General features: G+C 43.6%; 1 protein-coding gene across 2 annotated transcripts in view; it reads right to left on the reverse strand.

Annotated features, from left to right (window-relative positions):
* PHC3 (polyhomeotic homolog 3) overlaps positions 1 to 24,520 on the reverse strand; it is a 146,169-nt gene that overhangs the window by 44,648 nt on the left and 77,001 nt on the right. For both annotated transcript variants that reach the window (XM_040349330.1, XM_040349331.1), the window contains exons 7-8: positions 7,222 to 7,462; positions 1,532 to 2,412 (exon numbers count right to left, since the gene is read on the reverse strand). In XM_040349330.1, coding sequence (XP_040205264.1) covers positions 1,532 to 2,412; positions 7,222 to 7,462 — 1,122 coding nt within the window. The remainder of the gene's footprint in view (positions 1 to 1,531; positions 2,413 to 7,221; positions 7,463 to 24,520) is intronic.

Below are 24,520 nucleotides of genomic sequence, written 5' to 3' on the forward strand. Positions count from 1 at the left end.
GCTTTCAGTTCACACTTTTGCAGGGAGGGATATGGGAATGGCTCTTCCCGGATCTCCTCTTGCCTGCCATCTTGGTGTTATTTAATTTTTGGGGGGGGGAGTAGGCACATTGTGTAATGTGAAAGCAATCCCTTGTGCATATAACCTGGGAGCTGACTGTGAAAAAAAAAAAGAAACACTAGCTCAAGGCTGCGGCCATGAATTGGTTTTAACCACTTGAGACATACTTCAAAAAGAGCTCAAGTTGTTAAAGGCCTACTATATAGAAAATATTGTATTCTGGGAACTATATAAGGTATTATCCAAAATGATAGCACTGTATTCATATGTGATTTTTTTTTTTTGTTACATGCCAATAATTCTATTTTCCTAGCATGTACACACAAATCAAGCTGTCTAGCAAAAGTAACAGTTACAGGGGTTGGTATAAACCGAAAAACAATACAGAGGTGCTTACAATGTTTGTTTTTCCAAAAACATAAAAGCTAAAGTTAGTCATTAACCACTTGTCAACCAGGGTATGTTTAAAAAAGTGTTAGTGGTATACAGGGAGTTAAAACAAGTTAATGGCTGCAGCAGCTCCCAGTTTTTATGCAAGTTATCCAGGCAACTGTAGAGATCACCTTGGACTGTGATTGGGCAGCTTGGGTATTATATTGTGTTTGGACTAAAAATGTATTTTTTTTTTTTCCTGAAAAACAGACAAACTTATCAAGTGACATACAAAAATCGCAACTGCCGCCATTTTATTCCACAAGTCCTCTATTTTCAGGCAACATATATTTTGTTTATGAGATTTTAAGTAGCTTTCTGGCAAAAAAAAAAAGAAAAATAAGGAAACTGCTCCAGTAGCTGGGTAATTGTTGCTTCTTAAAGTAGAACTTCACCCTAAAAGGGAAATCCATTTTTTTCTAATCACCCCCATATTCTAAAATTTTTGGCAGTTATTTTTTTTAGCGATCAACTAACTATTTCTGGCAGCTACCCATTCCTACTAGGCGATTACAGCGGAGGTTCCACTCCCCCTCTCCCTGCCAAGTCATATCACTAAGTCCCAGGAGGCTGTGGGTCCATTCCCAAAGCACAGCACGACTTGCGCATGCACAGTGTGAAGCCGCAGGGAGCCACAGTTGGATTCCAACATCCATCCAGCGCCAGGGAGCCGAAGACTTGTGGAAAATTGGTCCGGGGGAGAACACTCCTGCTGATTTCCTGGACAGGTAAGTGTCCTTTTTTTTAACTAACTGAAAATCCTTTTTAAAGTCCATTTAAAATGACATATCCATCTAAGACTACCCTATCTACAGGTTAGCTATGTTTCTGTGCAATTTCGCTACAGAATGAACACTGTTGCCATCGTTATATATATTTTTAAAAAAATGATCTCTTAGCAGGGTCATCAGGTATCAAAACTTTGTGACGGGGGAACTCCGAAACACAAAAACTGCTGTGTTGATGCTAGTGGGCCTACAGCATATACCTTTTTTGTTTTGCCAAAATGTCCACTTTAAAAATCACACTGGAAGCTTACCACTGGTTGCTCCACTTGTGCTGGCGGTATATGGAGGTTGACTGCAACAGTCTGAGGAGGGGGAAGTGTCTGGAATGGCAGCTGAACAAGTGCTTCTGCTGCAGGAAGTTCTTCTTCAGTAAGCAAAGCATTCTGCACCAGAACTTGGCCTGGGGTTAATATCTCAGGCTGCATTGATATTGCCTGCATAGATTGCAGCGGCAAGGCTTGCAGCTGGGAAGAATGAGACGTGGGTAAATTAGGAGATGATGCCGATGATGGAGGAAGAGTTTGGAGTGACGACTGACTGGCTGGTGCTATGGGTGACATTAATGGCTGCCCAGATGCTGCTACAGTTTGTTGATGTGATGATCCAGGCTGGCTTCCTGGTGTTACTGCAGATGAAGGATGGGTTGGATAAGCCACTGGTGATGGCGAATGCAGCGTTGTCTGTATTAGATGTGAATTTTCTCTCGATGGATGAGATGACTGTACAATAAGTGGTGGCTGTGGCTGAATAAGGGCCTGTGGGTGAATAATGATAGTGGGTGACTGACATGGGGACTGCGCTGGTGGTGGAGACACTACCACAGACTGCTGGGCAGAATGGAAGAGAGTGGGTGATGCAGGAGGAGGAGTTGGTACCGGGGTACTGTGATGTGAATGAGCACTGCTGGGAAGTGGTAGAAATGATGGGCTCTGCATTGGCACACAGTGCTGGGATGTTGGAGACTCTAACGTTGGGTTATGTAATGTAATAGTCTGAATCTGATGTCGATGCTGTATCTGCTGCTGCTGCTGTTGCAATATCATTTGATGATGCGGCAGCTTCGGTGGATCTGGGTGTAGCTGGATTGTGGGGTACTTAGTTAGAGAATGTGGCTGGACTGAAGAATATGATACTGCAAAAAAAAACAAAAAAAACAATAGAACACTCAATAACATTTTTTTTTATAAATAGCTGAACAGACAAGCCTTACTGTCCCTGTTTTAACTTAAAAGGTAACCGCAAAATGGTATTTCACTGCTTTACTGTTTTTTTAAGCTTTAATGTATAGAAAGAACATGTTTTTATTATTATAATATTAAGCATTCCTAATTACAAACAAGACATTCCTAAGATACTCTTGTACCGTGCCTAAGGTCTAATCTCATGTTACTACTGGCTAAAAAGCTTTTTGTCTATACCCGCTGACTTGACTGTTACTGTTGCCAACACAAACATGACAAAAGCATATGTGAAGACTTCCAGTAAGAAGACACAGGAGAACTGACACATCAGCACAAGACAAATTCACACAATTATGGTTGGCCAGGTGTTCTTAAAAGGATAAGTTCATTTAAAAAAGAGAAATAATACATGCTATTTTTTTTTGTTTTCCAGGTACAGGCTTCTTAGGAGCCTGTAAAGCATTGCACCCATGATCAGCAGATCAGGGGTGCAATGTCAGGCTCCTGCAGACTGTCGGTACAGATTTCTGCCTGTACTTCCTATATGGGCAGACAGCTACTGAATTGTAGGAAGATCATTGGACTATGAGAGTACTCACCAGCAACCTCAGAGGTCATTGAGAACTACAAGCCGTCTCCCGCTATGGGAAACGATAGTTGTAGTTCATTCATTCACAGAACTATGTAAATGAATGATAAGACTGTGTGGGTAGAGCCCTGCAAGGCTGTGCAGTTTTTGAATTATGACAGTGGGTGCAGGGAGATAAGGCTTCTCCCATTGTTTCAATGGGGAATCGGGTAGTGGTGCGGGCAGGAGCTTTAGTAACAGGTTATTGAATATGGGTGTAACATGTAATGTGTTACTAAAGGTGAACTTATCCTTTAAAGGCCTGTTGTACAGTTTTTTTTAATTTCTAATGTGAATTTTAACACAGCAGCCTTGGAAGAAATGAAATAAATGGAAAAAAAGCATGGTTAAAAAACATTCTTGTATACTGTGCCAATACTCTGGTTCATACCTAGTTTTTCTTCTTATATGATTTGGATGATGCCATAAAGGTATCTGCTTTATACTTCAATATACTCTTTTACCTGCCAAAGCATTTGCAAAACTTTACAGCCAATTTTGTGGTTAAAGTGATCTATGAAATGAGTAGCGCTATGTTCCTGTGAATTCAATCAGTTCTACCATATACTTGTGTTTAGCCTTTTGTGCCAAAGAAATATATTCCAAAAGATATAACAGAAATGTATATGAAAAAAAAAAAAAAACAATAATGCAGTGTTCTTATGTTTGTGTCTCTGAACTCACACAAATTTCACAATCATAAAAAAATAAAAATAAAGTCAAATGAAACAGTCCCATAATGTGACAACTGGGTCTTCACTGCGCATGTGCTTGTACTATCACCAATGACAGTGATAGTACACACGCATAGGCGGGATTTACATGACCCATGCAAGCCCAAAAGGACAAAGCAGGAAAACGGTGGACTCAGAAAAAGAGGCAAACGACATGGCCCTTGCAGGAATGGAGTGAATGAATTTAGCACACAAAAAATTCTCCTGCGCTCTGGTGTTTTCCTGCTATAGGGCAACGTCATCCAATTTCAGTGTAAAGTCTATGGGCCAGATCCACATAGGTAGTACGCCGGCGTATATACTGATACGCCGGCTTACTTTCAAATTACCCGCGTCGTATCTTTAGTTTGAATCCTCAAACCAAGATACGACGGCTTCTGGGTTTGATCCGACAGGCGTACGGCTTCGTACGCCTTCGGATCGTAGGTGCAATACTTCGGCGCCCGCTGGGTGGAGTTTGCGTCGTTTTCGGGTCGGGTATGCAAATTAGTGATTTAAGACGATCCACAAACGTACGCGCGGCCGTCGCATTTTCTAACGTCGTCTGTAGTCGGCTTTTTCCGGCGTATAGTTAAAGCTGGTATTTTGCGGCGTATAGATAGACTTGCCATGTTAAGTATGGCCGTCGTTCCCGCATCGAAATTTGAATAGGGATGGACGTAAGTCACGTCTAAGTTCAAAAAATGACGTTGTTGCGACGTCATTTTGCGCAAAGCACGGCGGGAAATTTCGAAACGGAGCATGCGCAGTTCAATCGACGCGCTTCATTTAAATGAATCACGCCCCCTACCCGCCGATTTGAATTCCGCCGCCAGAAATACACTACGCCGCCATAACTTAAGGCGCAAATTTGTTGAGGATTCGAAGATCCGCCAGGTAAGGTACGGCGGCGTAGTGTATCTCTGATACGCTGCACCCATCTATTTCTCTCTGGATCTGGCCCTATAATCTTGCAGCCCTCTTCAGAATCATGGGAATTCATAAGGCTATAAAAGAAAAGAAAAAGGAGGGCGCACCGACCTAGTGCATTATCACTTAAAGGGAGTTGCAACCGGGGCTCTGATGAAAGAGGTTCGCCTCTGAAACGCGCAAGCCATAAATGTCGGTCTGATGCCTTCTGATCCGTGTTGTTACCGTGGTCGCTGGGTGATACTGTATATCAGTTCTATTGTCTGATAAGCACTGTCTTTCAACTCTGTTTGTGAGTATGACCATTGTTTTAATCTATTAATAAAATCCCTTTAAGTGATTATGCACTAGGTCGTGCACCCTCCTTTTTCTTTTCTTCGTGAATGAATTTAGCTCAGACCTACATTGCTGGAGTAGAGCAAACCCATGGTAAGTCTGTCATAATATGCAATTTTGCTGTGCATACTGGCACACTATGGAAAACGCTGGCCGCTCCCGCTACAGTTTAAAGCGGAGCTCCACCCTAAGGTGGAACTCCCGCTGATCGGAACCCTCCTCCCCTCCGGTGTCACATTTGACACCTTTCAGGGGGGAGGGGGGTGCAGATACCTGTCTAAAGACAGGTATTTGCACCCACTTCCGGCCACACAGTCTCGGGCAGACTGCGGGCATGATGTCAAGTTCCCCCCCCCCCGTTGTGTTCTGGGAACACTCGGCTCCCAGTACACAGCGGGAGCCAATCGGCAGGTGTAGCGCGACTCGCGCATGCGCCGTAGGGAACCGGGCAGTGAAGCCGGAGCGCTTCACTTCCTGGGTCCCTCACTGAGGATGACGGGGGGCAGCAGAGTGACGAGCGATCGCTCGTCCTCTGCTGCGGACGGCGCTGGACTCCAGGACAGGTAAGTGCCCTAATATTAAAAGTCAGCAGCTGCAGTATTTGTAGCTGCTGGCTTTTAATATATTTTTTTCAGCGGACATCTGCTTTAATTCCACTGTAAGTTTCATCATTGCAATTGGGTACAATGGTTGACAAAAAGAGTGTAACCTGTGAATAACTGTTACTCTTCTGTGCCCAGAATAACATGGGCTCAGAATACAGCCAAGGTTTACAATAAAAATTTGGAAAGCATATTTAAAGTGGATGTAAACCCGATTCATGAAATTTGAGCTGGGCACATATATCTGCAGTGTTTTCTTATCTCTCTTTAAAGCCCTGAGTCCCATGGCTTCCTGCTGCTCTGTTTCTGTTTTTAGCCTGTTAACTTCTGACAAGTTCTGTCAACTGTGATAAAACCAGCCTGAATTTTTTATTGAGGGAGGTTACTATAAATAGATCAGCAGAGAGCTTGACTTGTCATAGCAGAGCTCTGCCTATGTCTTTGCCTATGTGGAGTGCCTTTTCTCCAATATGCTGTCTTGATTGTGTGCCCAGACGTCACTTCCAGTGCTGAACAGGAAGAGAAAATCTCTAACAGGATGTGCACTTTCTAAAGAATATATAAAGCTGAAGACAGCCGATTTGCATGTAAAACTTATGTAGGAGGATGTGTCTCATCTGAAGCTGTTCACTTCACTGGGCATAGGAGTGGGTTTACATCCACTTTAAGCCAGAGAGTAATAACAGCACTACATCTAATGCTGGTTGGTCTTAGTATCTTCCTCAAGGCCACTGCCCGGCTATGCTGACAATCCTATCCCTTAAATGGTTGATTGTCATTGTGGATGTAATAAAACATATGGAATGACAAAAGATGCCTGAACTGCTCTATGTCATTGTTAAGATAAGGTTAAAGGAGTTGTAAAGGAAAAAAAAGTTGCTTAAAATTAATTTCTGCAAGGTAGACAGACAGAATAGTGTAATGATTCTGTTAAAAAATTAGAAAATACCTATTAAATTCCTTCATCTATATCACCTCCGGCGTTCTAGTTTCTGTTCTCTCATTCACTTCCTGGTTTGCGGCACTCGTTCATTTAAGAACTACATTTCCCAGTATGCATTGCGGCACGCCCAGTAATTCACACCTCCTTGAAATCTCTAACACGTAGAGAGCGTCCTGCCGCAAAGATGTAGTTCCCAGGAGGGGGCGAGCACATCACTGACCACCGCAGTAAAGCCTCCCTTAACGGTGGTGAGTAACAATCAGACAAGCAGGAAGTGAACAGAACAGAGAAGAAATAGAGCAACTTCTGAGCAAAAACGAACAATGAGGAAGTGAAAAGAGGAATGTCTGCAGGTAAAGGATGCTTACTATGAAAAAAATAATTTCCTTTACAACCCCTTCAAGGTAAGACAAGAGCCATCATTGCCAACAGCAAAGAATATGTTTTTTTGGCTATCTGGTTGCTATAGGCAACAAAAGCCAATTTGTGTTCTCTTCATGCCTAGAATCTACAGAATGCATAGATTTATTGCATATTAACTAGACAATTTCACCCACATATCTACTATACAACATCTCCTGAAGATTTAAGTTTACAGGAAGACATGCCTGGAGCTATCAGTTGATGTAAGCTTGCTGTGCGTGTCACTGCTGTGCAGCGTGAGTCTGAGCCAGGGCTTTCTCCTCTGCGGCATGTCTCATTAGAATCAGCATGTACAGCTTTGGAACTGGTTAGAGTAGTCTTGTGACACATAGCCAGTGGTTGGTCTTGGTTAATGATTTTTGGTGGACTGCTTTGTGGACACGATATTTCCAGTATTGGTGGGCTTCGTAGTGTTAAATTCTGTACCTAAACAAAGGGTGACATTAATATCTTATGAGTATATAGAAAATCATCACATCACACTTGTGTTACAACCTTTTTCCAGCAAAGATGTGCATCCAAAGACTTAACTGGTCTAAAACCAATTAACCGAACAATCTAAAAAAAAAAGGTTATACACTAATGCATGTCTAAACTCAAGAACAAATATGCAGCTTTCCGTATATAATGAACCAAAGGAAAAGTACCCCCCGGTACTACGGGACTTTAAAGGCAAACTCTTGTAGACAATATATAATAAAACATAAAAAAAATAAAAAAATGTAAAGATTAAAAAACATAGTGATTCAAAACATCACCATATATAGTATACAGTACAACATATACATAAAGTACCTCACTCAAAAGAACTCTATTTTGCCTTTAAAGTTCCGTATTACCGGGGGGGGGGGGGGGGGGGTAATTTTCCTTTGGTTCCTTATTATAAAAAAAATACTGTGATGTTGGCAACAAAAAACTGGAGATTCTTTCATCTCCATGGTGGTTCTTCTATAATATGCAGCTTTCCAGTCCTAAGATGTGGTAGCTGCATTTTATTGCTTTTTCAGGTTTTTGTTTCTCTTTACTTGAAAGTAGCGTTCCTGCCAGTGACACACTTCCCATGTAAGGTGACAACGCTCACTGTACTATACCTTTAGAGGAGCAGCATTGTCACCCTAGGACAGGACTACGGAACAGCTTCCCCTAAAAAATTTCCATAACACAGCGGAACATGCTCTATAATCTAAAGAGACCTGGGAACAATGCTAATTAATAGACAAACAGAAAGAGCACAAGAAATTATACGTTTACAAAATTTCTAGCTTGATCAACAGGTATTATTTTTCACTTATCAAATAAATACCACAGAACCCTTTCAACGGTATATTAATAAAAGAAAAATGCTAGAATTTACATACATTTTAATAAATGAAATTGTTTTTGTTTTATAAACTCAGCAATATAATCTTTTGACATATTAATTCTCTAACATCCTTAAAAATCTCAACAAAGACTCTGGAGCAGCGATTTTTTAACCTTTTTCAGTCACAGCTCTTTTTGTAACTCTGCACCCCAGTCTAAGGCTGGGTTCACACTGATGCGAATTTAATGTGGATTTTTCCGCATCCAATTTGCATTACAGGAGAGTGTGACCAGCTCTAAATAGAGCTGGTTCACACGTCCGTCAGCCCCAGAGCAGATTGCACAAGGGTCCTGTGTGTCTTTGACTCCGTTTCAGGTCTGAATTCAGGCAAAAGTTTGGTTCGGATTCATCCCTGAAATGGAGAACAGGGACACACCGGACCCCTGCTGCGAGCAGCGGCTGAAGACAGTGTGAACCCAGCCTAAAATGTAAATACTACTTAACATCAATTGGAAACCTGAGTCTGAGGCAATGCATATAAATGTTGGCACATATAAGGCGAGGCAGATGACATTTTTGTTGGAGTGCAGAGAATGAGAGCATCTTGCGTGATATTGGGTCCACCAAGTGGCCAAAGTGGAACAAGTCCCTTGTCGCCCAAGGCGAGGACATCTGGTGGGTGAGGCCGGCAGGCATTCTGGGGTTATATAGGAAGGTAGTCAGAAGAGAACACTCAGAGCCCAGGCCATATGCCTGAGACAATCTGCGCCAAAGCCTCCGAAGGTGGAGCATGGGGCCCAACAGCCGGCTCGAGTCCACCTCCGCATTCACATTCCAGAGCAAACTATTCGGATGTGTGGGTGCAAGCCATATTTTTTCGATTTCTGTCCACTTATTATACGACCGTTGGGGAAACCAGGAGGTCACGGTGCGCAGCTGCGCTGCCTGGTAGTATTTAATTAGGTCAGGGAACGCCAATCCCCCATCGGTGCGGGACGCCTTCAGGACCGTGCAAGATATCCTATGCCTCCCATAATTCCAGACAAAGTGCACCAGGTCCGCCTGGAGCCTCAGCAAGACTGCATACGGAATTGGGATGGGCAGTGTCTGGAAGAGATAGAGGAGTTTTGGGAGAATAGTCATCTTCACAGAGGCCACCCTCCCCAAGAGGGAGATATGATGGACCTTCCATTTCTGTAAAAGGTCTCTGATGGATCGGAACAGGGGAGAAAAGTTAGCCTGGTACAGGGTTGTGTAGGATGGGGTGATCTGGACCCCCAAATACTTTAGGGCTGTCGTCTTCCAGTGATACAGGAAGCACTGACGCAGGTGCTGTACTTCAGCCGCTGGGATGTTGGTGTTTAGTTTAAACCTTTAATTATGCATTGCTACTCAGGGAAAAATTCTAACTTTGCATTGGTGCTCAGGAAAAAAAATTAAAAATTGCGTGCTCGGTGTAAAAAATATTGCATCCATGCTCAAGGAAAAACTTTGTATTGGTGTTTAGGGGAAACAATTCCATTGGTGGTGAGCAGTGACAGTGTCCAGGGAAGTACATGGTGTCATGCCTTTTACCTACTCCATCTTGGGTATCACCACAGTTGACCATCTTGTACCTGGTGTGGTTGTACATCTTCCCTGGGAGATCAATTCAGGAAAAGCCATTGGCTAGTTTGTGTTGACAGTGTTTGAAATTGTGCTGAAGTAGCGCGATTTCAAAGTCCCCCCCCCCCCCCATCACTAGAATCATTGTCCTCACTGGAACATTTCCCCTCTAATACTTTTCAATGATAATGGTAAACAGAACAGACAGAGATAATTAATCTTAATAGGGGCATATACAGCAATTAAACTGGGGTTCCAATACCTCTCCACTTCCCCCCCCCCCCAAAAAAAAAGTTTTGCCTTTAGTTACACTTTAAAAAATTATCAGGATGCCAAGATTCTGTCCCCATAGAAAAACACAGTGCCCATGTTTTGAACTGTGATTTTTTTTTTTTTACAATGCATATATATATATATACATATAATGTATAAAATAGTGCAGCGCAAATAAAATCTAAGACAATATAATAATAATTTAAATATTGAAGAAAGTCCATATAGTGCACAAGTGAAAAATCCAAATAGTGCTCCAATGTAAAGTGATTGAGTGCAGTAAATCAGAAATTCTGTGATCCACAGGTAAAAAATCCTCCACCGATTAACTAAATAGATAGTTGGCCTCTCACCTCAGCCATTCGACCATGGCTAGGTCACAAAGCGTTTTACACCTCCCAGGTGTGAGCAAGAAAACCTTTAAATCCCAATAGGCAGGCAGCTACCAGCAACTCAGCTCAGCCAATATCCAGGTCAGCAGGAGGGTATATGTGAATGAGTATATCTCTCACTTCAATATTTAAATTATTATTATATTGTCTTAGATTTTATTTGCGCTGCACTATTTTATACATTATTTGACTCTGGGACTTTTTATTTGAATTTATCCTGAGTGCTGGCTTGCAATCTTTTGTTTTTTGTATTATTCCAGCGCTGAATTTTTCTTTATATCACTATATATATACATACACACACACACACACACAGGTAAATTAGGGTTTTTACTACTTGTCCAGAATATGTAAATGCTTTAGTGTGCATGATCTGGGTACAAGTTCACTTTAAAAATGAGTTGATAAATTTCACACAGAACTGTCCGTAAATAAAATTGGCACAAACTTTGGCAAGCAACAGAAAAAGACTTAAATGATCACTAAAGGATTTTTTTTTTTAGCTAAATAGCTTCCTTTACCCTACTGCAGTACTGGTTTCATGTCCTCATTGTTCGTTTTTGCTTTGAAGTAGCTGTAATTCTGCTGTGATCTGCACACTTCCTGCTTGTCTGGCTCCTTATGAAAAATCTCATGGCAGCTTTTCACTGTGGTCCAAGCTGTGTGTCTAAAACTCCTCAGAACCAATCAGATTCATTTTAAAAACAAAACACTGCCCCGGATTTGTTTGTTTTTGTTCTGTGGGTCTCTTTACTTCACAGAAACATGAAACCAGTTTAAAAACAAAAGTGAAACTGCAGGTACATTATATGATTGAATGTAATAAATTTTTAAAAGGAATCAGTTAACTTTTATGTCTCTATACCCTGTAAACAGTAATTTCAGCAAAAAAAAAAAAAAAAAAATTCCTTTAGTGACCCTTTAAGCAGAGATAACCTTCTGTGAACACCTAATGTCAGAAATAGATTCAGAATAGGCAGCTGAAATTATATGTAAAGTCTGACTTTTCATGTATAAAAGTCAGCTTTGGTCCCTTCTTTCTGTTTATCAGTTAAAGCGGGGGTTCACCCTATAAACAAAAAAAAAATTTCTTCTAGCATAAAATGAGGCATAGTAGCGCGAGCTACAGTATGCCTGTCTGGATTTTTTTTATCCCCGTACTCACAGTGCAATCGTACATTGAAGATACCGACTCCCCACGGGGAATGGGCGTTCCTATCCAGACGGAGGATGATTGACGGCCGGCTCTGGCACGTCACGCTTCTCCGGAAATAGCCGAAATAGGCTTGGCTCTTCACGGCGCCTGCGCATAGTCTGTGCGCAGGCGCCATATAGCGCTGTGAAGAGCCGAGACCTACTCCGGCTGTCTTCGGGGAGCGTGACGTGCCAGAGCCGGCCGTCAATCATCCTCCGTCTGGATAGGAACGCCCATTCCCCGCGGGGAGACGGAATCTTCAATGTACGATTGCACTGTGAGTACGGGGATAAAAAAATCAAGACAGGCATACTGTAGCTCGCGCTACTATGCCTCATTTTATGCTAAAATGCTGCTATGGAGGGTGAACCACCGCTTTAAGCTAAAGTGAAATCACAACATTTAGGGCCCATTCACACTATTGCCTTGCATTAACGCAAGTGTGTTAATGTGTGTTATGCTCCGTGTTAACATGCACTTTCCTAAGGCAGCACATTTGTTTGAAGGGGCTGCCTAACACATCAACATGCACTACAAAGGTGCAAGCACTATTTTGTGGCAATGCAGAACACTACAACGCACAGTAGAGCTTTACCAAGTGTTCTGGTGTATTGTAATGCAACTGGGGTGCCATTAAAAATGAATGTCATCACATTGCACCGACACGCAAAACATATGTTTTTTGCGTTACAGGTACCATATTTGCTAATGCATGCATTATCACAACATAAGGCAGGACATAGATGATACCAAGGGTTCAATCCCATTAAGCTATTGTATTCTGCCAGTGGACAGGCATGGGAGCCATCCCTGCCAGGAGAACACAGTGATTATTGATTGTAAGCTCTAATGAGCAGGGCCCTCTGATCCCTCCTGTATTAAATTGTATTGTAACTGTACTGTCTTCCCTGATGTTGTAAAGCGCTGTGCAAACTGTTGGTGCTAAATAAATCCTGTATAAAAATAATTATTACAGCTATAGTCACTGGCAAAAATCCCACATGCTATAAATTCATTATGCTGGCTGTGCCCCAAGTCAATCGATGGATCGACTTGGGTACAATCAACGTGCCGAAACATGGATCGAATCATGGCCGGTCCCTGCTGAACTGCCCGAAATTCAAACCATCAATGGCTGGCTTACAGCTGTGGAGATAGCAGGGAGCAGGGCCAAGGCTGCTAAAGTGCAGCAACTGATTGAATGGCATTCTGTCTACCTTGCACAGAAGTGAAACCCATTTTATATTTTAGAAGCTGGGCTGACACACAGGAATTGTTTAAAGCAATTCAAACGCTTCACATCTTATGACATCCTTAGGCAAATGTGACTATATTTTTTACCAAATTTGTAATAATTTCAGACTTAAAATAACTTTTTTTCAAATTTAGCAATACTCCAAGTTTCCATTAAAAAAAGGGATTTTTATTAACAGCTTACCTGTAAAATCCTTTTCTTGTAGTACATCACGGGACACAGAGCAGCATAGCCATTACATATGGGTTATATAGTGTACCTTCAGGTGATGGACACTGGCACTCTCCGACAGGAAGTTCCCTCCCTATATAACCCCCACCCATAGTGGGAGTACCTCAGTTTTGTAGCAAGCAATATGCATCCCAAAATTCCCCATAAGAGGGGTGGGAGCTCTGTGTCCCGTGATGTACTACAAGAAAAGGATTTTACAGGTAAGCTGTTAATAAAAATCCCTTTTTCTTTATCGTACATCACGGGACACAGAGCAGCATAGCCATTACATATGGGATGTCCCCAAGCAATGCTCCATGAGGGGAGGGAGACAACCAGAAAAAACCAAACAAGAGGTGCCACCGGACAAGAGGAGATTAAACTGCGGCCCGCAGTACCGCCTGCCCAAAGGCTGAATCAGCGTTCCTCCTAACGTCCATTTGATAAAATTTTGCAAATGTGTGGACAGATGACCAGGTTGCTGCCCTGCAGACCTGAGCCATAGGGACCTGGTGATACGCTGCCCAAGAGGCACTTATAGCTCTAGTGGAATGAGCCTTAACCGATAAGGGTGGACTCTTCCCCTTCAGGCCATAGGCCTGAATAATCGTCTGCCTAATCCACTTAGCAATAGTGGCCTTAGACGCTGCCTGGCCCTTCTTGGGCCCTTCCGGCAGAATGAATAAGACGTCCGTCTTACGAATCTGGGCTGTAGCTTCCAAGTAAATCTTTACAGCTCTAACTACATCCAAGGAATGTAGTAACCTCTCTTCCTTAGAAGAAGGCTTTGGAAAAAATGATGGAAGAATCACATCTTGATTAAGGTGAAAATTTGATACCACCTTAGGCAGGAAGGACGGAAGCGGCCGCAAAACGACCCTGTCCTTATGCAATAATAAATAAGGTGCCTTACATGACAAGGCTGCCAACTCCGACACCCTTCTGGCGGATGCCATGGCCACCAGAAACACTAGTTTCCTAGTCAAAAGGACCAAAGGAATCACGGACAAGGGCTCAAAGGGCTGCCTTTGCAAGGCCGATAGAACCAAATTTAGATCCCAAGGATACAGGGGAGCTTTAATCGGGGGATTCACCCGAATAGCACCTTGTAAAAAGGATTTCATTAAGGAATGGGCAGCCAACGATCTCTGGAAGAAGACCGACAAGGCAGACACCTGCCCCTTGATTGTGCCGACCGCCAAACCTTTTTCCACTCCCAACTGTAAAAACTCCAGGATTCTCCCAATAGTATATTTGCGGGGATCCCATTTCCTGGTTTCACACCAGGTAATATAGGCCTTCCACACCCTATAGTATATTAACCTGGAAACTGGTTTTCTTGCGTTTATAAGGGTAGAAACGACCTGCCCTGAAAGGCCTCTGTTTCTGAGAATCAGGGACTCAGCCGCCAGGCCGTTAAATTTAGGGCCTGTAAGGCAGGGTGGTAGAATGGCCCTTGTGAGAGGAGGTCCGGACGTAGAGGGAGGACCCAAGGCTCCTCTACGGTCATCCTTTTTATCAAGGAGTACCAAGGTCTTCGGGGCCACGCTGGGGCCACTAGAATCGCTGGCTTGCGTTCCCTTTGAATTCTGTGAAGAAGACGGGGTAGCATCCGTATTGGAGGGAAGGCATAGATCAGCGCAAACTGATGCCAAGGACACACCAAGGCATCTGTCCCGCAGGCCAATGGATCCCTCGTTCGAGAGACAAAGTTTGCTACTTTGGCATTGAATCTGGACGCCATAATGTCCACCTCCGGAGTACCCCACTTCCGGCAAATGACCTGGAACACTTCGGGATGGAGGGACCACTCCCCTGGGGACATCTGTTGGCGGCTGAGGAAGTCCGCTTGCCAATTGTCCACCCCGGGGATAAAGATAGCTGAGATGCAGGGGACATGGGCTTCTGCCCATGAAAAGATCCGATCTACCTCCCTTTGGGCTGCCTGACTCCTGGTGCCACCCTGGTGGTTTATATAAGCTACGGCAGTGGCATTGTCGGATTGTACCCTTACTGGGGAGCCCTGCAGAACCTCCGTCCAGCCCAAAAGAGCCAACCGAGCTGCTCGGATCTCTAAGACATTTATGGGTAGGGCTGATTCTGCCCTTGACCATTTCCCCTGTAGGGTTAAATCGTCTAGGACTGCACCCCAACCTGATAGGCTGGCGTCCGTGGTTACTATCCTCCATGAGGGGGGATTGAACGATCTTCCTTTCAGAAGATTTTTTGTGACTAGCCACCAACACAGGCTCTGCCTTACCGCATAGGGAAGGGAAATGGGAAGATCCAAGGCCTGGAGTCTTTTGTCCCAGGCCGCGAGAATTGCTCTCTGTAGCCTCCGAGAATGGATCTGGGCATAGGGCACTGCCTCGAAGGTGGCCACTAGCTTTCCCAACAGGCGCATGCAGAGGCGTATAGATGGCCTTGTGCTGCTTAGGACTATGTGGATTAACTCCCTTATCGAGTCCACTCTGGACTGGGGCAGGAAGATCCGTTGTTGTCTTGTATCTAAAATTAGACCTAGATACTCCAACCTTCTTGTGGGCTGTAAAGCCGATTTGTCCCGGTTTAGAACCCAACCCAGGGACTCTAGGCAGTTTACTGCTAGCAACACTGCCCGATTTAGACCGGCCGCTGAGTGGTCGACTACCAGAAGATCGTCTAGGTAGGCCATGATCAGAATGCCCTGTTCCCTTAGGATGGCTAATACGGGGGCCAGGATCTTCGTAAAAACCCGAGGGGCCGTGGCTAGTCCGAACGGAAGAGCCACGAACTGATAATGCCGATAGTTTAGGGCAAAACGCAGATACCTGTAATGGCCTGGGAAAATCGGAACGTGCAGGTATGCGTCCTTTATATCGATGGAGGCCAAGAACTCCTTTCCTTGGAGGGCGGCCACCACCGAACGAATGGACTCCATTCGAAAAGACCGGACTCTTAAAAAGCGGTTTAAAAACTTTAGGTCCAGAATAGGCCTGACGTCGCCGTTTGGCTTCGGGACAACGAAGAGGTTTGAGTAAAACCCTTGTCCTTGCTCCCCTGCTGGTACTTCCATAATCACTCCTTGAGATAGGAGTCGCTCTAGGGCGGACAGAAGCGATGCCTGTCTCTGAGGGTCGCCTGGAAGTCTTGACATTTGAAAGTGAGGAGGGGGGAACTCCCGAAACTCCAGCTTGTACCCCTGAGTTACTGAGGACAGAACCCATTGGTCGGTAACTTGGGCCCCCCACAACTCCGAGAACAACCGGAGTCTTCCCCCCACTCGAGAGAGTGGGGGCGCCCCTTCACAAGGCTGCCTTAGGGGCAGCCTTAACCGGCTTACGGTTCCACGGTCTCTTGTTCCCTGCAGCTTGCCCCTGGGGCCTGTTTGCAGCTGCGCGTCCAGGAGGCCGTCGATACTGCCTAGAGAATGAGGGCCCTGGAACTGGAGAGGTTGGGCGCTTAAAAGAGGGACCTCGGAACCTCTTCTTAACCGGCAAGAGGGTGCTCTTACCACTAGAGATCTTTTGAATATATTTGTCAAGATCTTCTCCAAACAATCTCTCTCCTTGAAAGGAGAATCCTGTAAGGAGTTTTTTGCAGGGGGTTTCTGCAGACCAGTTCTTTAACCAAAGTAATCTTCTCATGTGGACCAAATACAGGGATAGGCGGGACGCCTGTTGGATTGAATCCTTGATAGCGTCTACCGCGAAACATAAGGCTCTAGGTAGATCGGCTAAGTCCTGAGCCTGTTGAGCCGGGAGGTCCTTTAGGGCCTGCTTGGCCTGGTCTTTTAAAGCCTGGCAGACGCCAATGGCAGCTACAGCTGGCTGGACCACTGCCCCCGCTGTGGAAAAGGATGCCTTTAGTAAGGTCTCAAGCCTTTTATCCACAGGATCTTTGAACATGTGAATATTGTCCACTGGACATGTTAAAGCTTTATTGACACATGATATGGCTGCGTCAACAGTGGGGACAGCCCATTTTTTTGAAAACTCCTCCTCTAAAGGGTACATAACTGCGAACCTTTTAGGAGGCAAAAAAATCCTGTCTGGCTTAACCCAGTCCTGAAATATCAGGTCCTTTAACAAAGGATGGACCGGGAACACCAGGTTGGCTTGGGGCGCTTTTAGGGAGCCCAATGAGGACACAGCGGAGGCCAGAGGCTGAGGCAAAGGCATTTTAAAAGCTGACCGCACCATATCCGTTAAGGACTGAACCCACAATTTTTCTGCGTGAGAAGCTGAAAAAGGTTCTTCTATAGTAGAATCTTCAGAACCCAAATGGTCCAGATGATCCTCAGCCTGGTCTCCTGTATCTTCCAATTCCTCAGTGGAAAGGACATCTTCCTCAGGAGATTCAAACCTGGGAGACGGGGACCTAGCCCGCTTCTTCCCGGATAAAGAGGCCGTAATAAGAGCGGCCATCCTCTTTTCAAATCCACCCAAGGTGGAGGCTAACATCTCTTCCGTGACATAGGAAGGAGTTGGTTGAATAGGGCCCGCCATAGCACCTAGCAACCCCGATGGCTCACCCAGGGCAGCAACCTCCGGATCCTCCGGGGAGGTAGGGGCAGGTGGATTCTGGGAAATATCCTCCGAGCCCGATGGGGAACCCTTCGGCTTTTTAACACCTTTAGCATTTTTAGCGTTCCCTGCACCCTTAGGAGCCATAATAACAAACCTGAGATACTCCGCTAATATACAACTAACTGTAATAGCTGGAGAAAAACACACATTTAAATAAATGAGGAAAAAAATTTAGGCTAGGGTAATGTTAGACAGAAACTAAACTTCCCAAAACCTAACAAGAGATAGCAATATTGAGCCCCAAGGGCTTAATCATATCCTAATATTGCTTCCCTTAATGCTGGGCTAAGAGAGTACCAAATACTAAGTACTCTGACTGCTACTTAGTACACCGGCTTTTCAGAGAAAATATGAGCTTAAACAGCTCTTTAGCAAGGTGTGTACAAAAAAACGGCCACTAGGTGTCACTGTGTCAGCATAACATAGGCAAACCTATCCTGCTCAGCTCAGCATCGCTGCTCCGTGTCCCTTCACAGCCTTCAGCAAACTGACAGGCTAAATAGAGTTTTTCCCTCTGATGTACAGAGGGGAGGGAACTCCCTGGGCGTCCCCCGCCCCTCCACGCAGCGTCGGCGCCTATAACAGTGCGCGCGCACGCGCGCGCGCGCGCGCGCTCCCGACGCCGCTCTCAGGAAGCAGGAAGCAGAATCCATGTGGGGAGAGGAGCCCGGGAGCTGCTGGAGACACACAGACATCAGGAAGTAAGTAATTTAAACCTGACATGCTCCCTTTACATTTCATGGAGCAAAACACCTTGTAGCAGCAGCAGCAGTCTATTAGCCCAGCCAGAGGAACAGTATACCTGGGTGTTTGAGCCATCCAGTCATGCAGACTTTGTGGTTTCTCTTTTAGCCCATGCACAGAGGCATAAAAAAGGCTTTTCCCCAGAGTCCCCTGTGGGGAGCCCACTGACAAACCAAGTTCCGTAGGCCCCCCGCTTACCTTTCCACGCCGCAGGGTATTGCTCATGCAAGAGGCCCAATCTTCCCCCTTCACCGTGGGTATGGTCATAGACCTTCAGGGACCGGGGTCCAAGTCAGGAACACCACACACCTGGACCTATACAGCACTACTGGCAGCAGGTATTCATAGGTTAAAAAACCCAGTCCTGGAACCCAGAGTCCAGCCCTCCAAGGAGAGGCATTATAGGCAAAACCCCATCCACGAATTGGGGCCCGGGTACCGTCCACTTTGGCTATGAAGCACCTTGGACGGATCCGGTCGGCTGGCCCTGGTCCCAAGGACAAACTGCAGGCACAACCTTCAACGTGCACCAACACCTAAGACACTGGCGAAAAAACTGAGGTACTCCCACTATGGGTGGGGGTTATATAGGGAGGGAACTTCCTGTCGGAGAGTGCCAGTGTCCATCACCTGAAGGTACACTATATAACCCATATGTAATGGCTATGCTGCTCTGTGTCCCGTGATGTACGATAAAGAAAATGTACTTAATTTACCTTTTCTATAAGATTTATAAAATGTGATGATTAGTTTGGGAGATTTTACTCAACGTGTATGTAGTAGGTAAAAAAAAAAGCTAATTTCCCTGTATTTTTATACCTATAAAGACCCTGCAGAAATATATTTGTTTATTTGTTGACAAAGCACAAAATTTTTGTAGACTGTATAGTGTCAGCTAGAGCTGCACAATTCTGGCCAAAATGAGAATCACAATTTTTTTGCTTATAATAAAGATCACGATTCTCGCGACGTAAAATCTTTCACATTATACCAAAAAAAATTGGGCTAACTTTACTGGCTATTTTTTATTTTTTTTGATCATTAGAGTAATTTTTTACCAAAAAATTGCATTCGAAAGACCACTGCGCAAATACAGTGTGACATAAAACATTGCAACAACCACCATTTTAATTCTCTAGGGTCTCTACTAAAAAAAATATATATATACTCTATAATGTTTGGTGGTTCTAAGTAATTTTCTAGCAAAAAATAATGATTTTAACTTGAAACCAACAAATGTCAGAAAAAGGTTTAGCGTTTAAGTGGTTTCCACACAGAAGTGTATTCATTTGATGTAAAGGACAAATTGTTACAATGTTTAGACTTAAGTTCCGCCAGCTCAGCGAGATATCTCTCCGTGGATCTCCGCTGAGCCGGCGGATGACATGTCCCTCTCTGCTCACTGAGTGGGGAGGGGCTTGTGCAGCGCTGCTGTCTCATTTGGAGAGATCTGATGAAAACGGACAGCATGGACGGTTGGCGAAGTATCGCCATCCATCTGATTTTAGCGGATCGGGTCGGATGTCAGCGGACATGTCTCCGCTGACATCTGACGCTCCATAAAGATGTATGGAGCGGCCGTCTAGGTCTGCCGACAAATATGACAGGTGGACCTGAACGGTCCGACCGTGTGAAAGGAGCCTTCTAAATAATGTTGTGATACTTGGCAGACTGCCCGGATTTTTGTTTCCTTTCTTTTGATGGCTGTCGGCTTCAGCAGAGCAGAGAGAATTCTCTGCATAGAAAGATGGGGAAATACTTTGTCAAGATCGCAACAGGGAAAAAATTGCGATAAAGATTATCGACGATTAATCGTGCAGCTCTTCTCTAGTGTCAGCCCTTCCCATGGTCTTTTGCTAAATTACTCAACCACTCCTACTCTCAGATTTCTACAAAATAGTGGCTAATCATTCTGTAGAGCAAAATAAAGACTAGGAAGGCTAAATAGACATCTTGAGATAACACAGGAAGCACGCAGATGACATAGGACAGCTCTGAATTTCTTACAAGGTCACCAGGTTTTTAGTTACTATTAAGGGGTACAGCGCCTCGCTTCCAATTGTATATTTAACAGACCAAAGGGGAGAAAATAAGATATGCCTATTGTTAGGGTTTACACATTGCACATTTGGGTTGGTTTACTAAAGGCAAATCAACTGTTCACTTTGCAAGGCAATTTTCCCCACTGCTTAGTGAGCAAGGTGAAGCTCTGCTGACTTCCATCATCCAATCGTCAGTACAAATGGCAATCACCCCAACCTATAACTGGCCTCAGTTCATGCAAATATACTGTGTTTTTTATTTTTCTTGCACTTCATTGGGTATTAACTCTCATACTGGACCGTGTGTCATTGAGCTGTGCAAAGTGAAATGTTACAACATTCACTAAGCTCTCATGGAAACGCCCATGCAAAGTGAACAGCATATTTGTCTTAATTAAATCAAGCCATGTCAGGTTTAAAATGTTCTCTTCAGCTCAGTATTGTTATGTAACAAACAGATATTTCTAAAAATGCCATAAAGTCCATATTTACATATATATATATAACTGCTGACTTCAATATTGGAAAGCCTGCTAGGGTGCAGGGAGCAGGTGCTTGCAGACCTACGTTTTGGTTAAAACCATTTCCTTGTAAGGCTGCAGTATACTGTAGAAGTTGACAGGTGGTTTGTAGGTGAATTTCAAAGGGCGTTGCAGGTAAGAGCCTGTAGAGTCAGTCAGGATTTCACTCACTATATTTAACATAATTGCTAGGTGTGTCCTAATTCTTAGCATTCAAGGTAGATTAAAATAAATTGAGCAAGCCAAATTGTATTAAAGATTTCCTTAAACAACTAATGGTAACAGCAGCCAGAAAATTTGATTTATTAAGCCTTAAAGGGGTTGTAAAGGTTTGTTTTTTATTTTCTAAATGGGTTCCTTTAAGCTAGTGCATTGTTGGTTCACTTACCTTTTCCTTCAATTTCCCTTCTAAATGTTTTTATTTCTTTGTTTTCTTTGTCTGAATTTCTCACTTCCTGTTTCTCATCAATAAGCTGTTCAGTAAGCTGTTCTGGCTGACTAACCACCGCTCGGATGATGGTGGCAAGTTTACTGAGGAGAAACAGGAAGTGAGAAATTCAGACAAAGGAAAAAAAAAACATTTAGAAGGGAAACCGAAAGGAAAAGGTAAGTGAACCAACAATGCACTAGCTTAAAGGAATAAAAAAAGACCCCCCCCCGGGGGGAAAAACAAAGGAAATGTATCCTCCCGGAGATAAAGATGCCAAATGTGGGCCATGCCGCATAAAAAAGGGGTTTATTGATACAAAAATTTAGCAATCACATAAATTCAGACACTTTGACACCCATCACCAGCACCCAATTTAAAAATGAAAATAGTTAGATAACGTTATCTAAATAGACACTGACTACATACGGGTTGCATGCATGCGAAGTTACTCAGACTGGAAAAATCAGCTGGAATTTGTCCAGCCGGCTACCCAGCATTTGGTTGGATGATCAGCCTCTGAGCTGATCAGATCCAAGCAGGACATATATCAGAGTAATTCAATATTTGTTGAATAAGCTGTGCGCTGTGGCTGACCAATGAATGATATTGTGACCTAAATATTACAGCTCAATGACACACGGTCCAGTATGAGAGGGCTATCATGGTATAGCATTCATGAAGGTCAAGGACACTGTGGAGCCAAGTCATATAAGCAGAAAGCAGGTTAGCAATATAGCAGCATAAAGATCAAGTTCATCAGCATAGCAATTAGATGGTTAGCTGAACGAAGCAACAGTCACCAAGCAATGTAGTTAAGTGCAAAGTGCCAACGTGATCAAATGGAAGGAGACACAGATGGAAATAGGACCGTAAGTCTGCTCACCAGACCAGGTTATGTGCAAGTCCGCGATACCGGGGTGTGGCGTGGGATTTTAAGGATGCATGTTGGAACATTCATAAGTTAATATAATAAATGTTGGTGGCTTTAACCAAAGCCACAAAAATTCATGGAAAATCACAAGTAGATTATTAAGAACGAATATTTTATTTATAAATATATTTTACAAGTATACATTTCTAAAAGAAACCCAAGAAAATGGAGTTTACAGCAGAGTGCAAAAACTTTCTTGTGTATCCCATGCTAGCAGTCCTACATGTTTCGCCCACAAGGGCTTCTTCAGGGATGCATGGACATAAAGAGAATCTACAGTAAATACAAAAATAATTCATGAGTATATACAGCAATAAATAAGGAGTTACTCCATATAATAAGTCATAAATAGACAAACACATCACGTTGTTCAAAATGGTTATTTCTATAAGAAAAACAAGATTATTTATATATTTATATTGTTACACAGACAGGAACCAAACTATTACCTCCAAGGAAAAAAGATCCTCCTATAGAGCAAGGCTGCACCACTCCCCATATGCTGGGATCCACTGTTGTATCAAATTAAAACAGCAGTGCATGGCATATGACCCATATATGGCAGTGTCCAAAGGTGGTCCTATTGGGAGAAACATAGGGGCAGATTCACATACAGTTGGACAGGCGCAGCGTATCAGAGATACGATACGCCGCCGTATCTTACCTGTCGTAAATTCGAATCCAGGAAGAATTTGCGCCGTAAGTTACGGCGGCGTAGTGTTTTTCTGGCGGCGTATTTGAAATTGGGCGGGTTGGGGGCGGGTTTCATGTTAATGAAGCGTGACCCAGCGCCGAATGAAATGCGCATGCGTCGCTCCTAAATTTCCCGCCGTGCATTGCGCTAAATGACGTCGCAACGACGTCATTTTTTTTAACTTCGACGTGACTTACGTCCATCCCTATTCATCGACGACTTACGCAAAAAAATTAAAATTAAAATTTCGACGCGGGAACGACGGCCATACTTTAACATGGCAAGTCTATCTATACGCCACATCTTACCCAGATGCCGTCGTATCTTGGTTTGAGGATTGGTTTGAGGATTCAAACTAAAGATACGACGCGGGAAATTTGAAAGTACGCCGGCGTATCAGTAGATACGCTGGCGTACTTGCTCTGTGAATCTGCCCCATACAGTCGGAGCCTCTGAAAGTTTTTGCACTCTGCTGTAAACTCCATTTTCTTGGGTTTCTTTTAGAAATGTATACTTGTCAAATATATTTATAAATAAAATATTCGTTCTTAATAATCTACTTGTGATTTTCCATGAATTTTTGTGGCTTTGGTTAAAGACACCAACATTTATTATATTAACTTATGAATGTTCCAACATGCATCCTTAAAATCCCACGCCACACCCCAGTATCGGGGACTTGCACATAACCTGGTCTGGTGAGCGGACCATGATAGCCCTCTCATACCGGACCCTGTGTCATTGAGCTGTGATATTTAGGTCACGATATCATTCATTGGTCAGCCACAGCGCACAGCTTATTCAACAAATATTGAATTACTCTGATATATGTCCTGCTTGGATCTGATCAGCTCAGAGGCTGATTATCCAACCAAATGCTGGGTAGTCGGCTGGACAAATTCCAGCTGATTTTTTCAGTCTGAGTAACTTTGCATGCATGCAACCCGTATGTAGTCAGTGTCTATTTAGATAACGTTATCTAACTATTTTAATTTTTAAATTGGGTGCTGGTGATGGGTGTCAAAGTGTCTGAATTTATGTGATTGCTAAATTTTTGTATCAATAAACCCCTTTTTTTCCTCAGTTTAGGCCGATACGTATTCTTCTACCTATTTTTGGTAAAAAAATTGCAATAAGCGTTTATCGATTGGTTTGCGCAAAATTTATAGCGTTTACAAAATAGGGGATAGTTTTATTGCATTTTTATTATTATTTTTTTTTTACTGACTGCGACATTATGGCGGACACATCAGCCAATTTTGACACATTTTTGGGACCATTGTCATTTTCACAGCAAAAAATGCTATAAAAATGCATTGTT

The sequence above is a fragment of the Rana temporaria genome, chromosome 4 (genome assembly GCF_905171775.1).
Source record: "Rana temporaria chromosome 4, aRanTem1.1, whole genome shotgun sequence".
In the NCBI taxonomy this organism is placed as follows: Eukaryota; Metazoa; Chordata; class Amphibia; order Anura; family Ranidae; genus Rana; species Rana temporaria.